Genomic DNA, 22,264 nt, shown 5'->3' on the forward strand with positions numbered 1-22,264 from the left:
GTAACGGATTTTAGCAAAATCAATTCTACGATGGAGTCAAGAGGGCACTCAACATTATAGACCGTTTTAAGGATTAAACAAAACCACACAACCATTTCAATATTTGTCCTCAGCATGGGGCGATACACCGCCCAGAACAATTTCCATCCCGGGCAACGGTCCAATCCTTTTTCTAGGGCATTGTCTAGCGTGCATTTTATTAGCTTCCTTTTTGTGCGCCTCTTGAGGCGTGATGTCAGCCGTCTTGTCGCAGAGGCCGAACATTGTTCGTCCTGTCCATCTCTCCCCCCGTTGACCGTCCGGCGGGGTTTGCACTCGCCTTCGATTAATTGACCTCGTTCGGTCACAGACGGTCTCGGACGGACTGATTGGATTGCATCGGTTGGGGCTCTGTATTGACATTTTTATGCGTTTGTTGCCGGCATGGCTTCCAAGAGGAGGGAAGAACAACATTTGAACGTAAAAACAAAACATTTCAAATTGCTCCAAGCATTGGTTGGACTCGATGCTCTACGCAGTGTATAACGCTTTGTGTATAACAGTGCTTAGTGGACAACAAATAACTCACCGTGAATGGGCGTGATTGAGAGGGTTCTTGCTGAAAAGAAAAGGTAAAACAGGTCTGTTTAGCAGCTCAGAAGTATCCCTCAGGCCCGGTGGCGTGATTAGAAGCTATTTTTCTTGCCTTTCTTCTCATCACATCCTTTCACCGAAGTATCCATTCAATGAGAGAGGGGGTTGGGTTGACAAGAGTGTCTATTCACTCAGCGAAATGTTGACGCGTGTTGTTGATGTCACTGTGGTGGCGCTAGTGGCGCTTCTGACTTCTGGCTACATTGATGACCTACATTTCCAGACTTGCCCAAGTGTAGTTGGATGTTTATGGGTTTATGTTCACGTGGGTAAAGGTGTGTCGTCCTTGGCGTAAAAAAACGGTGCAGCCAATGGCAGCTTATAATGCTAGATTTGACATTCAGCGGACATATGATGCGAGGCGAGCTCAATGGGTCGCATGCGTTATGGCTCCTCTTTTGCCCGTTCGATGGCGCACGTGGGGCCAGTGTGACAGACATAATTAGATTTGCTCTTGATGGCCCGATGGTGGGGCCTCGCGGAAGCGGCCATCCGCCAAGACTGCGGATGACCCTAACCTACCGCAAAGAGGATCGAAGCACGAATGGACATGGAGAGCCGGCCTTCAGAGTCCGTTCGCATCCAGCGTTGCTGTCGGTCACCACCACCACGTACGTTCAATCAGCATGCATGCATGCGTAATTATGTATGAATTGCTGTACAACATCGACCCAACCCACACCACCACCACCACCATGACCACTAACAAGAACAGAGTGTGTGCGACGCGCGATACTACAATGCAGACATCGGCTGTTAGTACAGCTGTTTCGCTTGTGCCCCGGCGTTCAGTCATGCAACGGGGGTTTCTTTTTCTCCTCGCACGATGCTCGAGGAGCATACACCATCCCACCCCCCCAATGTTTGCGTGTATGTGTCTGCCTGGTTATGTTTGTGCGTTCATCCACGGGCGCATTTGACCCCGTTTACTACTGTTTGTTTGTGTGCGAGGCCAAAAAGGGCGGGAGGGATTGGTGCATTTTTAATGAAAGAACCATTTAAAGGAAGTGTGCTTGCCGGCCCGGGGTGTGGGGTTAGTGGGATGGGTGTACGCATGTGTCGGTGTGTGTGTGTGTGGGGCAGGAAAGTATCGCATGAGTGAAAACAATAGTGGTCATGTTTCTTCAAGGTGAATGTTTAGCTGCTTAGACGGTGTGTGTGTGTAGAAATGCAGTTTTTGCGCCCCATTCTAAATGTTCTTTGTGTGTTTGGGTGTTGATCGTAAATAACACTTTTTTTGTTGTTTGTTACAAAATAGAGCTACATCCTTTTAAGTACACTAATTAACATAAAAGTTTCATAGAATCGTTTGATTTTTTGTGCTTTAAATGTTGCTGCAATATGTGCTCCCCAACACACAACTCTACCAGCGGTAGCATTGTTGCATTCGCAATCAATTTACTCAGTAATTGTTGCCCTCTTGCTCCATTTAGTTCACTCCTTTCTGCCGGCAGTTCCCCTTGCGGTCATATCATCAGCGCCCGGCGGCAATTTCGCTCTGCTCTAATCTATGTGGGCCAGTGTGTGGGTCAGTGATCGCCCGGCGGTATGTGGTATGTCGTGTGGCGTAATTTGTGCCTTTTTAGCAGCGACCGTTCAGCGCGGGGACGTTGAAACCGTTCCAATTGTGCAACTGTGCCCCACACAACTGTGCAGAGGCGGTATCATGACCGCCAAAATGAGGCGTGAGTGAAATAAATGATGGGCTTTTAGCGATTGAATATGAACCTATTTGAAGTTATGCAGTTGTATGGTTGGAACAGGATAGTGAATCTTTTGGAAATGATCCTCAATTAGATGTTTTGTTCCGTCTATTCCATGTAAATACACTCCAGAGAGGGTTGCATACTCCACTCAACCACATCAACGGAATAGCTTCCTCCCAAGATGAGCTACAAATTGCAATAGATCGGATTAGAGCCACTCACACAGCAGCGCTCAGCATATTGGTCACTCACTCTCACTGTGTACGAATGGAACGAATCTCTCGAATCTTTCCGGAAATAGAGGCCCATCTACTGCAGTAGTGTTGGCAGCGGGGTGGAGCAAGAGGAAGGGTTTGGTGGGGCATGCTGATTTACTGCACCCGCTGCAGTCCAAACTGACCAAAACGCTCCGGATGGGGCTTAGAGAGCATGTGTGATGTGTTTGTGTGCTGTTTGATGTCGCTCTATTCGCCTGCCCTCCTCCACACACATGTGTGTGTGTGTGGGTTAGTGCATCCGGAGTTGAGAACGAGAGAAGTATTGAGCAATTTGCATTCGCTCGACCTATGACGCGGTCGGTTTATTCCCTCCTGTTCTTCTGTAAAACGACACGCCGCTGTGTGTGGGGAGGCCATTTTATTTGTCTATTTGCTACCTGCGCCGCTGCAGTTTGCATGTGCCTTCCGCGGGGCGCGCTTGTGTGTGTGTGTGTGCGCTGTCTAATGCAGCTTCGGTTGTTGTTTTTTTTTGCGCTCCCCGACCATGCGGGGACGGTGCGCGCGGTTCGCCAGGCTAAGTTCATTGCTCTAGCGTTTTGTATTTAGATTTCGCTGATGATGAGTGACGCGCTGTGTGACGTGAGCAGGTCTGGCGTGAGGGATGGAGGAGGGGACCTGCAGGTGACCGCGGCGTGTGTGTGTGTGCGTATGTGGTGTCGCCGGTTTTGATGAGCGTGTCTGCCCGTGCATTTGCGCGCTGTTTGCAGTTTGGCGGGGCAGTTTTATTTGTTTGTTTGTTTTATTTTTGTTCTTTCCTCCTTTTTACGCTCGTGTTAGAGGGGGGCGGGGTGAATCGGCGTTTGTTGCAAGCTTGCACACTTGCAGTAATGGGAGCGCTTCTTCTCCTACCCACCCGCCTGCCTCAGTGTGCAAATTCTATTGCACACGACGGAATGCAGCAGCCACACGTCGGGTGAGATGTGAGATAAAAATAAAAATGAGAAATTGATTACAGTTTCACTTTTTCGCCTGAGGTTAAGGTCACCTGCTGACCCGCTGCTCTTCTGCACTGCCGATGACTTAATCCATCGCTGCCCTCCCCTCCTCCCCTCTGCTCGCTGTTGCAGCTGTTAAGCAAAAGAAACGGTGCAAACGAAACGAAAAATCATCTGGTTGATCTGATGAAGAATTGTTTTCGCATTTGCAACTGAATTTGCAAACAGGCGAAAAAGGGAAAAATAATTAAAAAAACCGGTACCGCCTCCTATCGCTTTCCTGCACGGTCGCAGCGTCATAAATGCAGCACACATATGGCTTTCTAACGGTGTCGGATGCTGGTGGCGGATAACGTCTGTTTTTTTTTTGTTTTAATGCGCCGCCACTGTGTTTATCCCGTGCGGACATGTGATTCGTCTTGTTTTTTTTTCTTCTCGCAAATGGCAACAAAAATAACGCACGACAAGATTGCATCGGTTTGAAATACGACCGTGCTGCCAGCCTGCTACTACAGCCACGGGGTGAAGGACAAATCTTCACAGGGCACAGGGAGCACCAGCACATAGACACACACACACTTGGTTTGCGCGTCTTGCGTCGCTGAAACTGCGTGGTTTTTCCCGCAAGTTCGGCTGCATTTTCGTGCGCAGTTATTTGCGTAAATGTTTTTTTTTGGGGGGTCGTTTGAATTTTGTGAATATTTGTGTGTGTGTCCCGTTTTCATTTCTTTTTTGGGGGGGCCATCGCAATGAAACACTGCCCCGAATTTGTAGCCACGTTTTGGTGGTGGAGGAGGGGTGCGATAATGAACGCAGCGAGCTTGAAGGCTGATGGTTTTTTGGTTTGTTTTTTGCAACTCCCCCCCCCCATCAGTGTCAGACCTAACGATCGCCGGTTTTCATTTCCGCTCAATTCATCTTTGCTTTTGCAACATTCGTTTGTTTATTCCTCGTGGTAGCGATTGCGTGGCGTTTATGCACGAGCCGATTGCATATTGTCTTCCTGCACGTAATTGTGTTGTTGCACAATCTGCAACCAGCGGGCGGCGGCGGGGAGGCGTGCGACGGAGGAGGTTGTTTTCAGTGATTATGTTATTTTATTTCGTTCATCTTATCATCGTTGGACGAGCTGTGAGGGAATGAATGGAGAAGCGAAATAATAATTAGAAAATACCTTAAAGTTAAAATAATCATAAAATGTTTCAATGTCTTTGCTGAATCTTTGCGCCTGTCTGGCATTTGATTTGCTGCAAAGCAAACCACACAGAACAGCATCAAATCAGTGAAAGTGCCACAGCCGCAATAACGCTAATGAAAATGGCCCCAGTAATCGTTTCTGCTTCTTCGCCGCTGCAACTTTACCGTCAGTGTTACCATTTTTGTTTGCGATCGTTTCCCCTGGCGTGGCGAAAAGGGAAGTGACAAAACACTGCACAGCAACACACGGTGCGACAGAAACAATGAGCGAAATGCGGGCAGACAGCCACACCAATGTTCGCTTGCAATGTTCATGCACAACGCGCGGTGCATGTGCATCTCGGGGGAAAGGGGGGGGGGGGGGGCGAAGGAGGAAGCGAATCCGCGCGATAAAAATCGTGTCATAAAACGGCCAAAATCGCAATGAAAATGACCTTGCCCCGTCATTGATTGGGGGCTTTTGTTTGTACGTGTGCGTCGGTGTGTTTCTTACCCTCGTGTGAATCGATCATGTATGCATGATTGTTTCGGGGGAGAAGGTGATTTCGCATTGCATGCTGACATTTTTTGCTGTTGTCTGTTTTCTGTTCGGTTCAATTCAATCAACTGGCTTGAAGACAGGGAAAGGCCGACAGGGGGAAGCTTAGGGGGAGGCGGTGGACAATGGTTTGAGCTGCAGTTGCATCGTCGCTTGTACGTGCTCCAAGAAAAGGGTGGTGGTGGGGACGGTTTGTCTACGGCCGTGCTGGGTTGATTTATCGACGATGACCTCATTTGACGGAATGATATATTTATTCCGTTTGCTTTATGCATTCGATGCATTCGATTAGAATTATTAACGCGTAAGCGCGACGCTGGGTGCGAAAGCTTTCTGCATTAATTTCTATCGCGGCGTGTGTGTGTGTGTGTGCGTGTTCGGTGACGAATAATTGTGCTTAAAAATAGACCAAACAATCGTATAAATTACAACGAATAGTTAACAAACAAGGTAATTTATTCAATACATCTTTCCTTCTCCTTGTACAAGCATCCCGTTCGCAAGAGAAAGTGACAGAAAGGAAAACAGCAACTGCACCGGATCACAGGACTACCTCAACAGAAAGTGCAGTTGCGCCTGCAGTGCGCGCTCTACCGTCGTGGGGATGCACATTTCCTCGACAGTGGGTCATTTCTCTGGTGTGCAGTTTTTGGTGCTGTGCCCGCAAACGCAACGCGGCGGATGCACCTCGCTGCACTTCATCGCCACCAGTCAGCCTCTTGTTCGTCATCGTCACTTGAGGACGGGGGAGTGGATGAGCGAGAGCATCGTGGTGCATTTGTCGCGTTGGCTGTCATCGAGTTAGCAGGGTTGCTTTCGTTTGGAATAATTTGTACCCATTCTGGTTATTTTTTCAAAAGAATTTAAAGAAACCAATGAAATGTTTTTTTTTAAATCATGTTTAAAACAACGCGCTGATGAATGTTTGGACTTCTCTGTGTTGTGGAAGTCGTGAAAGGGGGAAAAAAGGTGGTCATTTTTAATGAAGATATTTATTCAAACATGTCAAACTCATCCGGGCCCGGACAGCATCGTTAAACAGCGAAACGATGTTGAGGTTACAGTGAAAAGAAACCTTAAAAAAAGCAACCATAAGCTGCAACGAATGCAATGCCACGGAAGAAGTCCATCGAAACGGTTCGTGTTCAGTGTTTCTTTTCTTTTTCGCAACAACGCTTCTTTTGACAGTTATACTGACTGCTTTTTGATGTAACGCTCTTGCCCCCCCCCCTCCTCCTCCATTCTTTCTGCCTCTCTTCCTTGCCTTCGTGCATGAAAATCTCAAAGTCAACAGTTTTATCTCGCGCCATTAATAATTCATTCGCGCTCAGTTCTCGCGAACGCTTTTGCTGATTGTGGTGGTGGTGGTTTTTGTTGCGCTTCATCCCTCATTTCTACTTGTCTTGCAGCTTGTTGAACAGTCTCTGCTGCTGAATCTGCCCGACTCCCGAGCCCCGGGCGTGTAAGCGCGGCTGATGGCCTCCAACCTTCCTTCTGGAAGATTTGGCGCGCCGTGTTCCCCCTGGGAGAGGTGGTGGGAAAAACAAAAACCCTCTAAATTCACTAACGGCGCAGCTTGTGGGAGAGGTGGTGCATTTTCGGTGCATCGCTTGTTTGCTTTCCCTACCCCTCCACCAAACCGAATGGGTGGGGCAACTCCGGAAGAGCGACCCAGACGGTGGCGGGGCTGATTGACATTGCGCTGTAAATTCAAGGTGAAAGTCATCGGACTTTTTTTGTTGCTGCTGCTACTGTTTCTGCCTCCCCAGGGTTGTTGCATATGCAAGCGAGTACGTTGTCCTGTTTAGTTCACTTTCGGTGCAAGCTTTTGTGTGCAACGCAATACTTTTTGTGTGTGTGTGTGTGCGTTTGGCGCAAGTTTAGAAGGGAGAGATGTTTGCATTTTGCAACATGGTGTTCTTTCCCTCCCGGTTTTTTTTGTGTGTGTTGAGAGGAATGAATTTTGAATGAATCGTATCTTACGGTTTCGGAGCCGTTGCTACATGGAAAATAAGTAAAAGTGTTTCTTTAGATGGGCAAAGCGAGCCCGATTAGAATCAAGCATTAACGTTATGGAAAATGAATTTTAATTGGTACCGTATTTTTCCTGTGCAGCTTTTGCACAAATCAATAAACGATTTTCGAACGAATCATCCACAAGGGGTGAAGGTTGCGAATGGTAATGATAATACAATTTAATACAATTTGCAAACTCCCTTTTAACCAGCCCGAGTAACACCTATGCGTGAGATGAAAAAAGAAAAAAAAAGAAAAACAAAAGGTCGTCCAGGCTCGTGCGACGGATGGAAAATTCAAATTAAAACGTCGACTGGTGTATGTCTCTTTTTTTTGCTCGACGCAAACGTTATGGAAAATATGTGAGTTCTTAATGTGTGTGTTCCTATCGTAAAGGATAAGACGCAAGGGCACGGTGCGTCTCGTTGGTGGGTACAATTCAATTAGGAAAGCAACTGATCGATCGATTAAGGACACATGTGGTGTTAATTTCCTGCCGAGCGTGTGAGTGTGAGTTTTATGCCGCGGCAATATTCTGCTCCCCTGTGTGTGTGTGTGTGTGGTGAAGATATTCATGCTGGCAAGTAATCTTTTAAGGGGAGGGAATTTGGAACCAATCACCTTCGGCGAGGGTAACTACGTGGGACGTAAAATACATTTTAGGGGATATATTTATCCGGGGCGGTGCTGTAGACAATTTAAAAATTTAAAACGCAATCATATTCCGACGGTACATGAAATTTAAAGAGGTTTAAATTGAATTTGGGTATGGAACGAAAGTTACGGAGAGCCTTCCTTTTGTTTGCTTAAAAGCGTATTCTTACAGCCCAGCTGAAAGAGCGCTTCGTAGTGTATTGCCAAACCGTTTGCTTTACACACTACAGGTAGTGGGTTCAAATCTGCTTCTAGGCCATCATCACATATCTTATGACGAGAAAGCATAGATTTGTTGGTTATGTTAAAAAGAATAATGTGCAATGACTCATTTTAACGACAAGAAGAAGAAAATAGAAGAATGCAAAAAACGTAACTGTTTTGACAGTTCCACTATTGGACATGTAAGTTAGTTTGTAGACTTTTTATTGCTTACAGGTCCCAGTCGAGCAGTCACAGTTAGTTTGTAGGATAATCCAATGTCTTTGTTTCGTCATATTTTCTATTACATATGATTGTTCCGTTAAATCTGTCCATCGCAATCATAATAGAGAACCGTTCCAGACGTTCCGGAGGTAAAACTCCATCAAAAACATGTCGCTCCATGTCAAAACAAACACAATGTCCAATGTCTGACCCCCGTATCCATCCGCGGTTTCTAATGTTTTGTGAAAAGAATGTCTGACACTTGGATGTGTATGAGGTAAACCTTCCCGACCCTTGGTGGATGGAATGTACACATCGGATAAAAAAAAGAAGAGAGTTTGACGATTCATTTGTGAAGCAGCAAGTTTCATCTGAATAGGGCTTTGTCCCATACGGATGTTCACAACAGTTCATTACACCGTTGGGGAAGGTGCCTAAAGCAAAGCCCCAGCCCAGACATCATACATCTCGCAGCCTTGGTCCAGTTAATAACTGTGACCGTTCCCCGCCGCAGTGGATTATATTGGAACCAGGGGTTTAATCCATTTCTAATGCGGTTGAATGGCAAGCGGAGGATATATCCCCCGTTCCGCTGTTCGCCTCCACTAGGCCTTCCTTCTGCCTGTTTGGAAGTTTAGCGTCTGGTTGCCCTTTTACAACACAACCGAACCCCGGTATACACCCGAGACCCGAATAAAGTTCAGCTACCCCATTAAAAGAAGCCGCTGGTGGTTGAGCGTGGTGTTTTATTTGTTACGAAAGGGACGCGAAAAAGGATACAAACCATAAACCCGGTAAACCCCATGGTCCCAAGGAACATTCAGAAAAAAAACAACAACATTACCAGACGGAAGCCGCCCCTTTAATGTTACACCGAAGCGCGTAAGGCCATGTCTGAATTTCGGTCGAACGATGTGGTTTAAAGCCGGCCTCAAAAGGCAGACGGACGGACCGGGAGGGGATGTGGTTTCGGACCATAATTTAGTCGCAAGCGTACCCGGCAGCCAACGAACCCAATGTGGCTCACGCGCCCAGCACGCGTCGTACGTCGGCTGACGTCGTCTGTCTGTTTGCGGAGCGCGTTTGGTGGTGCTCTGGGTCCTTTTGCGGGTTCACGCAAGGTTCAATGGAAAGCACACTGGTACATACACACACACACTTGCACGCAGGTTCGTGAGAAGGAAAACAGTCTCGCGCGATGCGGAAAAAAGGTGCCCTCATTACTTTCACGTGGCTCGAATGATGTACACCAACCGTCGCCATCGATAAGGAATCCGAAATTCCGAAGTGAAGTAAGCAGCAAACCGCCAAGCCAAGAGGGCCAAAATAATATTCCAGCCAGGAGGTTGTGCGCTACTTTGCGGGAAGTTTGGGAGGATAAAAACGCCTACGTCCAGCGGCGATGGGGATCTGCCAAGGAGATGAAACTGTGGAGGCGCTCGGCAAGCACGGGGTCTTAAGAACGCCCCAAGCCGGAGTAACGAAAAGGAACGTGTAACGATGGAGGCGCTTGGCTCGTCACGTCGCCTGGTTTCCAGGGCGGGAGTGATGAGCCACACGCTGTTAGTTTGATGTCTGCTTATTACTTTTTTGCTGCGTAGCTGCTGGCAAGCAAGAAAGGGCAAAAGTTTGTTCAGCAAGATGATGTATAAGACAATTCTGGCAAGCTCAATCAACCCTTTGCAAATGAAGGAAAATATGTAGGCAGAAAGTGATCAGTGTTGAAAGTCTCTGCAAACGATGGGAGCAGTGACCAGTTAATGTTCCTTTTGACAGGCAATTTGGGTAACTATGCGTTTAAAATATCTCAAGAAACACTTTGTGTTGTTATGGCCAACGCATTTTACTAAAGTGAAACTAAAGTTAAGCCGAAGTTAGTCCATTATTAAGTTTGTTTTGACTTTGATCCGGTTTTCCTGGAATAGGCTTACTTTGAAAGACCTAATCAGCTGTACTAGCATCCGTTTTATTGGACTTCCGAATACTTCCTCTATTTGTGCAGCACTCACTCTCACCCGGGAAAGAAAATCGCAATAAATAACATTCACACATCCTTATTCACAGTCCGCCGCCGTGGCTCATTCAACACTTATTACGAGCGCTTTCATTCAAGTGGCTTCCGCCTACGCAAAGCTGCTCCGAACACTACCAGCCTTCCCCAGGATGAGAAGATTTCGGGCAAGACACATTGAAGCCTCTCGAACCCGATGAACCTATCTGGCTCGTTTGTAGCTTTTCCCATCGTACGATAGGTTTTGCGTGTGCGATTCGTTCTTGTCCCTCCGGGTGTCCGTGAAGGAGTAGTCCGTGTGGTACAGGGTACGGAGGAAAATTCACACAAACACTCCCAATCTCCCAGCCCGTCCACAAAGGACCACCATCGCGTCGCGCATCTGTCTGGCCTTTATCGATCGGTGTGTGTGTGAGTGTTTTTTGGGGTTGTAAAGGTCTACCATTTAACGGGCGAGCCTCGGTGAGCGTATTTCTTTTCGCACGCCGCCGCCGGCATATCCTTCTCTACCTCGGGTGTCCTCACGCACTGAAGCTTTTCCCACCGCTCTTCTTCATCATGCCACCGGAGCGTCACGCAAACAAACTACGAAGGAAGGCGAACGCGTTTAGCGTACTCTCACCCCGAAAGCTTCGGCTGGCTCTGGCAATGATGGCCGGCTAACAGTCTGGGACCAGCGTTCCGAAATTAATTGAATGAATGGGGTTTCGGTTTTTATGTGAAGTAGGGTCCCCCCGAGCCTGCACGGCCAATTCCGTCTGGCAGCGGGGGGTCGGGCGGAGCTCTAGTTTGCAGCAAGGATGTCACGAATGATATTTTTAGTAATTTTATTAATTTTAGGACATAAAATGTTAATTGGGCCAGTTGGTCATGCTAATGTTACTGCTAATGCTTTCGTGAAAGGAATAAGTTCATTCTGGATAGTTTTTCTTATTTATTAGGCTTTTGTTTATCTAACACACATTGGTAGCTTTTTTTTCTTGGGAAATTTCCTCATAAATTTTCGTTGCGAGGATGAATGGTCCTGCCTTTGTTTTGTGTGGTCGGAAAAACTGACAACGCTATCGAATGCTGACCAACCTAGATCAGTTTGATTGATGAAGCTATGCTTTATACAAAACCTCCTCACCCCACCAAGGGCCCTTTTCCGGTGCCTATTCGGAGAAGTTTATATGGTGCGGTGTGTTGCATGAAAAAACTCCTAATGAGCTTTTTTCGCACGCTTATCCTGCCGAGCGTCTATGGATCGGTTTCCTGTCCCCCAGCGAGTGAGCGATGCACAAGGGCAGAGGGACACCGTTTAATCAAGGAGATGGAAGAAACCACAAGCACATCTACGCAATACATTACAAACTACGCGATAAAAGCATGTGACATGCTTGCATCTTGCAGAGGAACCGATAGACGAGCGAACGGCCACATCTTTCGCAGAAGCAGAAAATGTCAACGAACTTTCCCGCCAAACCCCACTGATCGCGAAATGGGGCGACATTATTATCCAACCTATCGGAAGGCGTTTTTATGAAGAAAAATGATGACCCATTTTTCCTCGGTCGCTAGCTTTTCCCCGCCCGTGCGTAGGTGGTTGCTGGGTGGCTCAAGATTCATAGCTCATGGTTTCTTGGCACTGGCGGCGTTACGAAATCCGGTTCGCGGTTGTGTTGTTAGACTTGTTTTAGCAAGAAGTTTGAAAGCTACTTCCGTTCCATATACGGGGAGGAGGCGCGTGGCCACGTAGAAATGAAGAGAAATGATAAGCGGAAGCGTGTTCTGTGGAAATTAGCTGTGTTTCGGGTGGTGTTGGGTGATAAGCAACGACTTAATTTCTTTATGATTATGATGATTCAGTTGGCCGTACCGTAGTGTCCCAGTGACCTGTGGAGAATAGTAACAGCAATTAGACACGTAATATAATGCAAAGAAAAGCGTGAATATTCGTTATGATAATGTTTCTCAAAACAACGGTCTTAGATTTCCATTTGAAGAAGCTTTTGCTCGCAGAAGCTTTTCCATTTTCCATCCAGCAGTTTCTGTTTCACAGCATGTCGACTATATGTCGACCTCATTGCTATGTCGACTGTGGAAGAATCTGGTATAACGTAGCACAGTTTGAAATGTTCAAAGGGCTGAAAAGTTGCGGTGAAATATTTCACCGTAGCACTTGGAAATGATAGCGCCATCTCCCGGAAAGATGTTGGAAGCTTCAGTAGGACTTCAGTTTTCGTTTTCTTCGAGTGGCATCTTCTATGAATAGATTTTACTAAATAATATGATAACAATTTTATAGTTTCAAAATTGATTTCAATGCTATCAAAAACAGCCTTTGATTTTCTTCCTAAAAGTAGGTATTGGTGCATAGCTTTGAGATTTTTTCGAAATTTTGTAGTTGTTTGAAATATTTCGATGAATGTGATAAGTTATCGAAACTATTGAGTTGTTATTAGTGTCTGAAAGTTTATTTATCAGTAGCAATTTCTTCCAACAGAATTCTAAGTGCATTTTGTGGAAGCTCCTTAAGTACAGTTCCTGGAAGATAAAGCCCTCAAGTAATGCTTTGCATTTCCCAGACAGATATTTCTCCTGTGCTCTCCTAAAAAGGACATTCAGCCTCTCGCAGATAATCGCATTAACCGAACAATTGCAACACCTTTCAATGCAATGCAACCTATGCCACTCATTTCGTGAAAGTAAAATCCTTAAAACAACGCCTGCCAGCAGCACAGCGTTTCGAAATGGAAAGTCCTTGAAATAACCTTAACCCAACCCGGTCGACATTGACAATAATCTCCTCTTTTTTGCAAATTACGCTGTAACTTCATCTCCACCCGCACAGACTGCACCGCTCTCATACGGGTAGCGGATGCTCCACACCACGACCCACCAAGGCACCAAGGGTGAAATGTGCTACACTCCATAAAGCGCCACCGTTACATAGAACACTGAACACATTCCGCCCTGTGTAAACTGTGCAAAAAAAAACAAGGATCTGCAACCGAAACCATGACCTATGACCCCGAATTTCGGTTTGCCCCGGTTGGAGTGACCGCGCTACTGCGCAAGTCTGGCGTGTGGCGTCGGGAATGCCAGACTCCGGGCGGAAACAACTGCTCATCCGATACGGGACCGATACCTTCGTCTCTAGCTTCGTCCTTTGTGCGAGTCTGGCACTTATAATGGCCCCCAGCATACAGGGGGGAAAGTGATGCAAACAGGGGCAGTAGACGACGAACGGGAACACACTCCCCTTGCAACCACGCGTGTGCCCCGTCAGCCTTGCTGTGGCGTGTGGCGATTGCACAATATCAAGCGATGCTCGGCTTCCTGCAGGTGTCTGTCAGTAAATAGTAGCATGGCAAAAGGGAAAAACCAACGCTAAACCCGGGGGACATATTATGTACCAGACCATGTTTCCAGTGCCAGAATGGAGTCGTTGGACGCAGTTCTCCTTGAGCTTGACTTTCCCGTCCGTCATTGTTGTTGCTACCAGCACGGCATTCGTATCCCTTGAGATTGGAGATCATTTTGGGATGCCTGTAGCAGGAACGCTGTGTTTTAAAAAGTTTTGTTATTTTCCGAAACTACCCACCTGTACGCCAAGACAGGACATTTCCATGCTGCGAACAATAGCACTAAGATTTCGGATCATTTTTGCAAAAGCTTTTCCCTATTTTTGACTGTTATTTGTCTCGTAATAGATTTGGCTTATGTACGAAAATGCTGCAAGGCAGAAACGGCGAAACGCAAAATGTATATTGTCGTGTGCGTCAATGTATATATGTACAGCACAAAAACACACACACACATAGAGACACTCAGAGGTGCGATTGCTTTCCGTGAAAAATGGAAAATACCTTAGGGTAGGTCGCCATACTGGGATGGCGAAGCACTCCCATCGCCACCTTGCTTTTCTTTTCGACTTTTCGATTTAGCGTCAGTTTTCCATTTTCGACGCTCTCTCTCTCTCTTTCTCTTTTTCTTTCTCTCTTTCTTTCTCTCTATATCACTTATGTGGGAGGCACCGTTTTGCGTTTGCCAGACGATTCTCGACGTTGCCCTTCTGGTGGATGGTGAAGGTCTAGCAAAGTGGAGCTGATGCCGTGGAGAGAGAGAGACCCGGGTACCGTTTATATGTTCAAAGTACTGCATTGACCTAAATTCTTATGTATTTTCGATGGTAATGTCTAAGCGCCTTTAGCACGGTGCAGGAGGGCTGTAGCAAAATGCAGGAAAAATAATAAAAAAAGGGATCTCTGCCAAGTCGCTCCGCCGTTGTTCGATGTGTTGTGGCCTCCAGCACATTGGGAAAGGTCGATTTAACGAATGGAAAAGCAAACGAAGCGCTGCGTTGGTTTCTGTCGCGAGGCGAAGAAAATACATTTTTTATGAGTATTCATTAGACGAGAAGACGGGACGAAGCTTCCGTTTTCTTTTCTTTTTTTTCTTTTGCTGCTCCACAACACACAAATTCAGACGACACAAAAGGATGTTCGTTCGTTCGCTCGTTCGTTTGCTAGGTGGATGATTTTGCCTCTTCCCCCGTGCCTTCGGGGGAGGTAAGTGTGGGAGCGAAATGTTCTTTTAAGCTCAGAAGGAAGGATCCTCCTTGCTGGCAAAATATATGGCGGGATATCTTGGTGTTGGGAAAACGATTTTCGCTTTCCTTTCAGCGATGCGGAATGTGTTTTCATTTGAAAATTGCGCTCTTGCTGCAGAGCGTAATAGGTCTCTGTGTATATTTGCGCCGAATGAAAATGGTTGGTGTTTCTTTGTGTGATAGTGATGGTTGCTTTTTCAACGATTTGTTGACTACTCTGTTCTTACATAATACACTGTCAAGTTTAAATTCATTGCAATACATTTAAACATTAAACATTTTAACAAATACTTCAAATACATAAATACATACATACAGGATTGAACTGAATATTACATTTTTGAGGATTATTTCCCTACCTTTTATATGACTGTTTGTATTTATAAGTGGAATTTTATAAGAACCTTGACACAACAAAAACACCCCCATTGAACAAACAAATTGCTTATCATCCTTAACTCCCCAAAACGCCCACGACGGTCAAGCCAGTTGCACTTTCTTTACGCTTCGATAGGTTCGAAAGGAAAATGGTAAATGGTCTGGGGAAAAGCTCGTCTAATGGCAGTGTTCGCCGTGCTGTTGTCCTGTCCTAGTCAATCACTTTCCATCGTTTAATCAATTCTTTGATGTTGGCTTGTCGTTGTGTTTTGTTTGTTTAACTTCTTGGCAGAGGGGGGAAACTCGAAGCATGGACGGCACCTATTGATGCGTTCATGCATTCCTTGCCGGACATTGTGCTCCTATTCCCTTCTGTGGAAGTTTTGCTAAATGCACAAAATTGCAAATGACCGTAGCAAAAATTCACAATGTGGGAGTCAATTTGATCAAGGGACTGATGTCGAATTCAAGAGCCTTTAGTGGGAGAACTGTCTTTGAGAAGACGTTAATGAAAAAATAACAGCAAAGGATTTAAAATGAGCATTGAATCAATTGAGTGATTTGAATGTTAAATGTTATGAAAATACGTAAACGAGACTCATCTAGGATTATAAAAACAAAGTCTGTTGACAGATGCGAATAACAACTTGCTTCTTGTTAGGATAGTGCTTGACGTTTTGCTGCACAATAAAAGAAAAACTCACATTTCATCGAAAAGGAAAAGCATGACCGGCCTTTGTCTGGCGTTAGCGCTCTGCTGCTGCTAGCACCATCGTTCGCTTTCCGCAGACTCGCGAGCGAGAGTAAGCGAAGAGGAAAGTGAGTGGCGACACGATTTTCCACCATTCGCGCCACCATCTCCCCGTGCGGCTGGGGCTGAGTGCAACTCCCAGCTATGTATATTATTTTGTTTAGGTTTAATGGCCTGCTCGTCTGAGTGTCTATTTCCACGCTTTTCCAAACACTGAGCCAGACACACACACACATTGGCACTGTGAGAAAAGCACTCAGAAAAGCGATCGATTTTTCTCACCACATCTCGCCATAGCGTGATCTGAGAAAAGTTGAGCGGACAGAGGAAGGAAACTTCTCACCATGGCTACGACACACCGGTGAGTACCACCCACACCGGGGCAGGCTTATGTGTGTTTGTGTGTGTGCGGCTGTATGAGATGGTCCATTGATTCTGTCCGACCTACGCCAATAAACCCCTGCTTGTCTATACCGTGCCAAAACGTTGCCGAGCGGCAAAGGCGCACCTTGCACTTGATAACTGTACAAGGGCTTCATGTTTTGTGCTGCATTTTCAATGCCCTCGGTCGGTCGTCTCGGGTGTCTCTGCTGTTTCAGAGCTTGCCGGAGCGTTGCGTTACCCCCTGTTTGGGTTTGGGTGGGCGTGGGTTTTGTTTATTCGAGCAGCTTTTTCTTCAATGTACGCTCCACACAGCGAGTTTGGTAGTGGTGGATCGATTTTTGCAGACCCTTATGGGTTGGATGTAGTTGTGGGTAGCTCGTTTGGCATTGTGTTCTGTCTGTCTGGTGGAATGTGGCCGTGGTGGGACGGAGAGGGATGAGCCAAGCATAGCATAGAACGGAACGCGTCGGTCCGTTGGGGAATAAATCGTTAAATCGACGTTAATCTAGCGGAAAACCAAATAGTCCGTGCTCTATGGCGAGGATAATCGGAAGATATGGATTACACCTGGGAAATGAATCATATTATTGGGAAATGAGATGTCTGACAACAAGAGAAGTCTATTGCTCAAGAGAATAATGGATAAAAATTTTATGGGTTTCAATTCATCGAGATCTTAAAGGTCTCTTCAATTTACGTTAAACACTCCAAAATTCTTGAAATGAAAGCTGAAAGCCAATAACAATACTCACGATGTCCCATTCTCTTCTTTCCAGATAATATTTCGTGAATCTCAGCGAATCTTCCTCCACACGACGGTGTCATGTCCCGCGTAACGATGATCCCGAAGAGATGTGCCGCAAATATAAACGCCTATCGAAGCAGCACGTTGGTCAGCTTGCGGCTTGACCGTGTCCTCAATCCGGGCTGCATATGAACGTCTCTAGCGTTATGAGACAACTTCTGTAGCGCAACAGGGGGTACAGAACAACGGTCAAACCAGTAAAGGCCGATAGTCTTAACGACGTGCAATAGAAGAAAAGAGGAGAAACTTTAGCCCGTAGCTTCCAGAATCATTGTAATACTATTTAATACACAATCAAGCTCCAGACTCCTCGCGAGAAAGTTTTGGGGAAAAACTGTACAGAGTAGAAAGGAATGAATCTCCGCCAATTCTGTTACGAATAAAGACACTAACCGCAAAGAGTGCTTGTGCGAAAGTGTCCAGAAAACTCTAAGAATCTCTGCAATCGAATAGAGATCGTTCGGCTCGATCGGAAGCAAACGACATCGAATCTCAACCGCTTCGTTGAGCGACATCCAGCAAAACGCTTTTAAAACAGTCCTTTCTTCTTCCTTACCCCTTCCCGGTTGGTCATGTACCGTGTAAACATTGTCAGCACAAATCCGAGTGTGTCAGCGAGCAGCAGCAGTGGAACGAGTGGAACGAGTGGAACGAGTGCGGGCAGCGTGATCCTTCAGCAAGCGCCGCAAATCCTCAGCATCGCCGGCGGCAGCACGACGATCCTGGCTGGACAATCGGGAACGACGACGGCCCTGCCCATCGGCACGATAGTCAGCATCCAGCAGCCGCACCAGCCCCAGCAGCAGCAGCAGCAGCAGACGGCCCGGCAACAGACGGCCACTACACCCGCGACCGCGACGATCATCGGCTTGAGTGCCAGTACGCTCAGTGCACTGAATGCGGCAACGGCGGTCGGTACGGGTGGTGGGGCCACGATAGCGAGCGGTGGTGCGACGATCACACCCGTGATAGGTAGCGGTGGTGCCGGTGGAGCGACAGTCGTCGCCAACCAGCTGCTAAAGGTGGCCGGCGGCAACAACAACAGCATCAGCATCCTGAAGATCGGTGATGACATCATGCTGAAGGCGGTGAAAGTAGAACCCCTGCCCAGTGATACGGGCGGTGGAGGGGGTGGTGGTGGCGGCGGCGGCGGAGGAGGAGTAGTGGCAACCCCCACCGGAAGTAGTACGAGTGTCACTGCCAACACCGTTACCGTGACGACCATTCCTCCCGCGAATGGTGGCGGACATGTTGTCTTTGGTGGCAAGCGGAGGCACGAAAGGTACGTAGTGGGCTTTGAGTCTTTGGAGGTTTTGTAGCTAAAAGTAGCAGGGGAGTATCTTTGTATAAGAGGTCTTTAGTATTCCCGTTCTAAATTCAATTATAAAGTACTAGAAATCCAACTAGACAACTTAGTTTCGGCACTGTGTAATAACAATCCTAACCCCAGACAACGCGACCAGCAAACTCCCGCACGTAGGGATCGAAAGCCGGAAGTGCGTCATACGTTGTGCATACCGCCGTCTGGCAACTTTGTTGTCCCTTGTTGGTTTTTTTTATTCGTCCCCATGCATGTCCGACGTTGGGGCGAGTTGACCTATTTCGGTTGAAACTGAAAAAAATGGTCGCTCGTTATGTGCATCGTTCAACCTCTATTAGCTCCTCTAGCGCAAATCGTATGGATATGTCTGGTCTGGGTGGTGGAGGAGTCGACTAGCCAACTGTATACACACACTGGAAGTCACTGAGGGGAAATCCAATTTAGGGCTTCCAATTAGCTTTGGGGTGGCTTCGGCTCCCTGGAGAGGAGAACACGCTACCCCTCGACATTTGGACACAGGCTGGACATGTTGGAGCCTCCAGACCATTCATTTACCGTCCCCAATACTGTACCTCCGGGGAAAAAAAGTTCATTGAGAGATAACGTAGCCCCGGACTCGACGCGTCTCTCAAGGTCACCGGTCTGTATCTGATAACTCAACAAGGTGTGTCTGGGATTTGCAAAATCACTATTGCATTCGTTTGCTTGCTTTGTTGTAAGCTTATCTCGTCTGCAGTTGTGCATTCTATTGGAGGTTAGTTGGAGGCACACAACAAAAACGAAGAATTTTGCAACAGGGTTGCAAACGGTTTTATGGGTCGTTCAAGCTGTAGAGACACTGAGATTGCACTGAGAAAATAAGTAAACACAGTGTTGGATCGCGATAAAATATGAAGCACCAAACGGCGCACAAACAAGCAGTCGATGGAGATTGATAGCTCAGTGGAGAGTATATCCGTCAAAATGGTATCTTCCCCAAAGAGATCCGCCAGCTAATCCTGCTCATATGTTTACTTGGAAGGCAAGACAGTACACACGAGGGACAGACAAAATGGAGCAGAAAATAGCACCCACAACTTTCTTTCTTTCTTCTTCTCACTCCCTACTCACACTCTCCAACATGCTCCAACACCTCCCGTCAATGGGAGCGCCCTCGCGGGGCGTACTGGAAATTACCTTGGGAAAGGTCGTGAACATCAACGCCGGCGTCTGTATCTCGTCCGCGCGCCTCCGGATGGCGTGACGACGGCTTGTTGGGGATGGTATTATTTGTCCGTTAAAATTGTGCTTACCGAACGTCTGGCGTATGTCGGCGGCGTCTGGACGCGGCCTGAATCATCAGCCCGTCTGGAAAATGGTTTTTGCTATCAACCAGACTACCATGCAATGGAGGCCTGTGAAATGGTACCGAGACCGGGCCGCGGAATCTGTGCTATCAGAGGGGAAAAGGGTGTGAGAGAGCGTACCCATGTGTGTGTGGGTGTCGGTGTCATTCTATGCAGACGAGCAGCTCTCCTGACATGGTGTAATTTGGGTCAGCTTTCTCGCACCCTTTTTTTCTCGTTGTCGTTGTTGATGTCGTTGTTTGCGCACACAACCCAACCGACGGCAAATTACGTGAGGTCTCGCGTTGTATTGATTTTTATTTGTTTTTCGTTGCAGTTTTTTCGGTTTGTTGATGTGTGTCTGGTTAGCTCTCAAGGCCTCGTTAAATGGTGATTTGCGATGCTTCTTTGTTTAATGCTGGGGAGCGTTTACAGGGTTTTTTTTTACGTTGTGTCTTTTGTGGTTTGGCAGGTCGACTGTTAATTTAGGGTACTTCACAAGAGTTAAAGGAAACAAGAATGGATTTTGAAGACCTATTTCATCGTCTAACGATCTCTATTTCGACCTTTTTACCTTTTACAGCAACGAAGAATGGATATCCTCACCTAGTCCTGGAAGTGTGCAAGGATCGGCCCCGCCACTGAGCCCCTCGCCCGGCTCGCAAAGTCACACCTACACCAACACGATGTCGAACGGCTACTCGTCACCGTTGTCCAGCGGCAGCTACGATCCGTACAGTCCAAATGGCAAAATGGGTAAGTAATGCTAAAACCAAGCAAAAATCACACACGTGTCCCCCTGGCGGTTAGTAGTTGAACCCACCAAGCTTTATTGGATTTGTTACCAACGCATTATTCGCATAATTTAAAGCGGTCTCAGCTCTAGAATAAGGCAACAAAGTATTTGATGCCAGTTGGATCCCCGTTGGATACAACGAACGGCATCTGTGCACGGTTAAGCCCTTTTTGCCCCGGTGAACTCGGCGCGTGTCCTGTTTGGTTCGTTAGGGCCCGACAGTAATGAGTGCAGAAAACTGCAACAATGTTGATCTATCGTCAACGCAATCGGCGATGATGCTATTTTCAGTTACGCGTGACGTTTTGAACTGCCTTTGCGCGGCAAGTGCGCCCACGCCCGCTACGCAATGGCCGGGTCGGACGCTAATGAAGCGTGTCATAAATTTGCGAATGTAAATCATCGTGCAATTAAACATCGAGGAAAGCATTTTTAATTGTGTGTGTGTGTCTTTGGGGACGGTTGTTTATTTAATCCTTTTTCTTTGTTGTCTTTGTGTTTGTGACGCTCTTTCTATCGAAATCATGCAACAATTTATGCTGTAAAGAGCGTGTCACGAGGAAGTGATGGTGGTGTTGGGGAGCTAATTTTAGAATCCTTTTCCATCAATCAACAAACAGAGCGATGAGGGAGTAACCTTGTTTTATATAGAACACAATGATTGGAACAACATGCGCATTAGCAGTAAGAATTTCTAGAAACATGAGTCAATTTGAGAAAGATGTCTTAATTATAGCGTGGAATATTTTTCAGAAAAGTCAACAGGACTGCATTCTAGTTGGATTGAAGTCAACATTGCTCTGGAAAGAATGCAATTTTGTTTGCTTCTTGTTAGTCGAACCATTTCTACAAAGTAATGAGAGAGCGTACACGTTCTCCTTTCTGCTGAAGCTTACTGAAGGCACACGCCGCAGCATTTTAATCATCGCAGCTGCATCAAAGTCACGATTCCCGGTTCAACCGGCCGCATGCTCCGGAGCTTAGCGAAGCGGCACAGCAGTCCCTGGCCTTTGGCAAACCTTGCAAACAGCAACCTTGAACTTTATTGTAACTGTCCTTTGCCGAAGGTTGGCGCGAGTGGCGCTGCACTGTTTGCCTTTCGATTTTTGAATTTTCCACATTATGCATTTCGCCCGAGGCCTGCCTGCCTTGGTTTATCGAGCATGACTTACTTTCCATTGTAGAAAGTGATGCATTACGCTCGTACCGCCACACCGCTTATCAAAAACAGGCAAAAATTAAACCGACAAAAGCACCATCTCCACTTGCCACATGCTCTGCCGACTGCCTGGTAATCGATGGGTCGGAATTAAAAAGCAAAATTCTCGCAATCAAAAGTGTTTCTTTCACTTTTAGCATGTTTGCAAGCAAAGGGAGCAGCAGGTAAGAGCAGGAAGGTGGGAGGTACTTGATGTAGTAATTTACTCTCCCACAAACAGTGCGCCACTTACGGTGCCAAAGACAATCGCGATCCGGCTGGCCGATACGAGCAATGCGCTTTTGGCTGGGTAGCGAG

The 22,264-nt window shown here is 46.8% G+C and overlaps 1 protein-coding gene across 6 annotated transcripts in view; it reads left to right on the plus strand.

The window, feature by feature from the left end:
- The window catches only part of LOC120958849 (ecdysone receptor), a 187,400-nt gene that overhangs the window by 51,708 nt on the left and 113,428 nt on the right, over positions 1-22,264 (plus strand). For all 6 annotated transcript variants that reach the window (XM_040381904.2, XM_049610026.1, XM_040381903.2 and 3 more), the window contains 2 exons: positions 17,278-18,588; positions 20,536-20,708. In XM_040381904.2, coding sequence (XP_040237838.2) covers positions 17,879-18,588; positions 20,536-20,708 — 883 coding nt within the window. In that variant the 5' untranslated portion in view covers positions 17,278-17,878. The remainder of the gene's footprint in view (positions 1-17,277; positions 18,589-20,535; positions 20,709-22,264) is intronic.

The sequence above is a fragment of the Anopheles coluzzii genome, chromosome 3 (genome assembly GCF_943734685.1).
Source record: "Anopheles coluzzii chromosome 3, AcolN3, whole genome shotgun sequence".
NCBI classification, from domain to species: Eukaryota; Metazoa; Arthropoda; class Insecta; order Diptera; family Culicidae; genus Anopheles; species Anopheles coluzzii.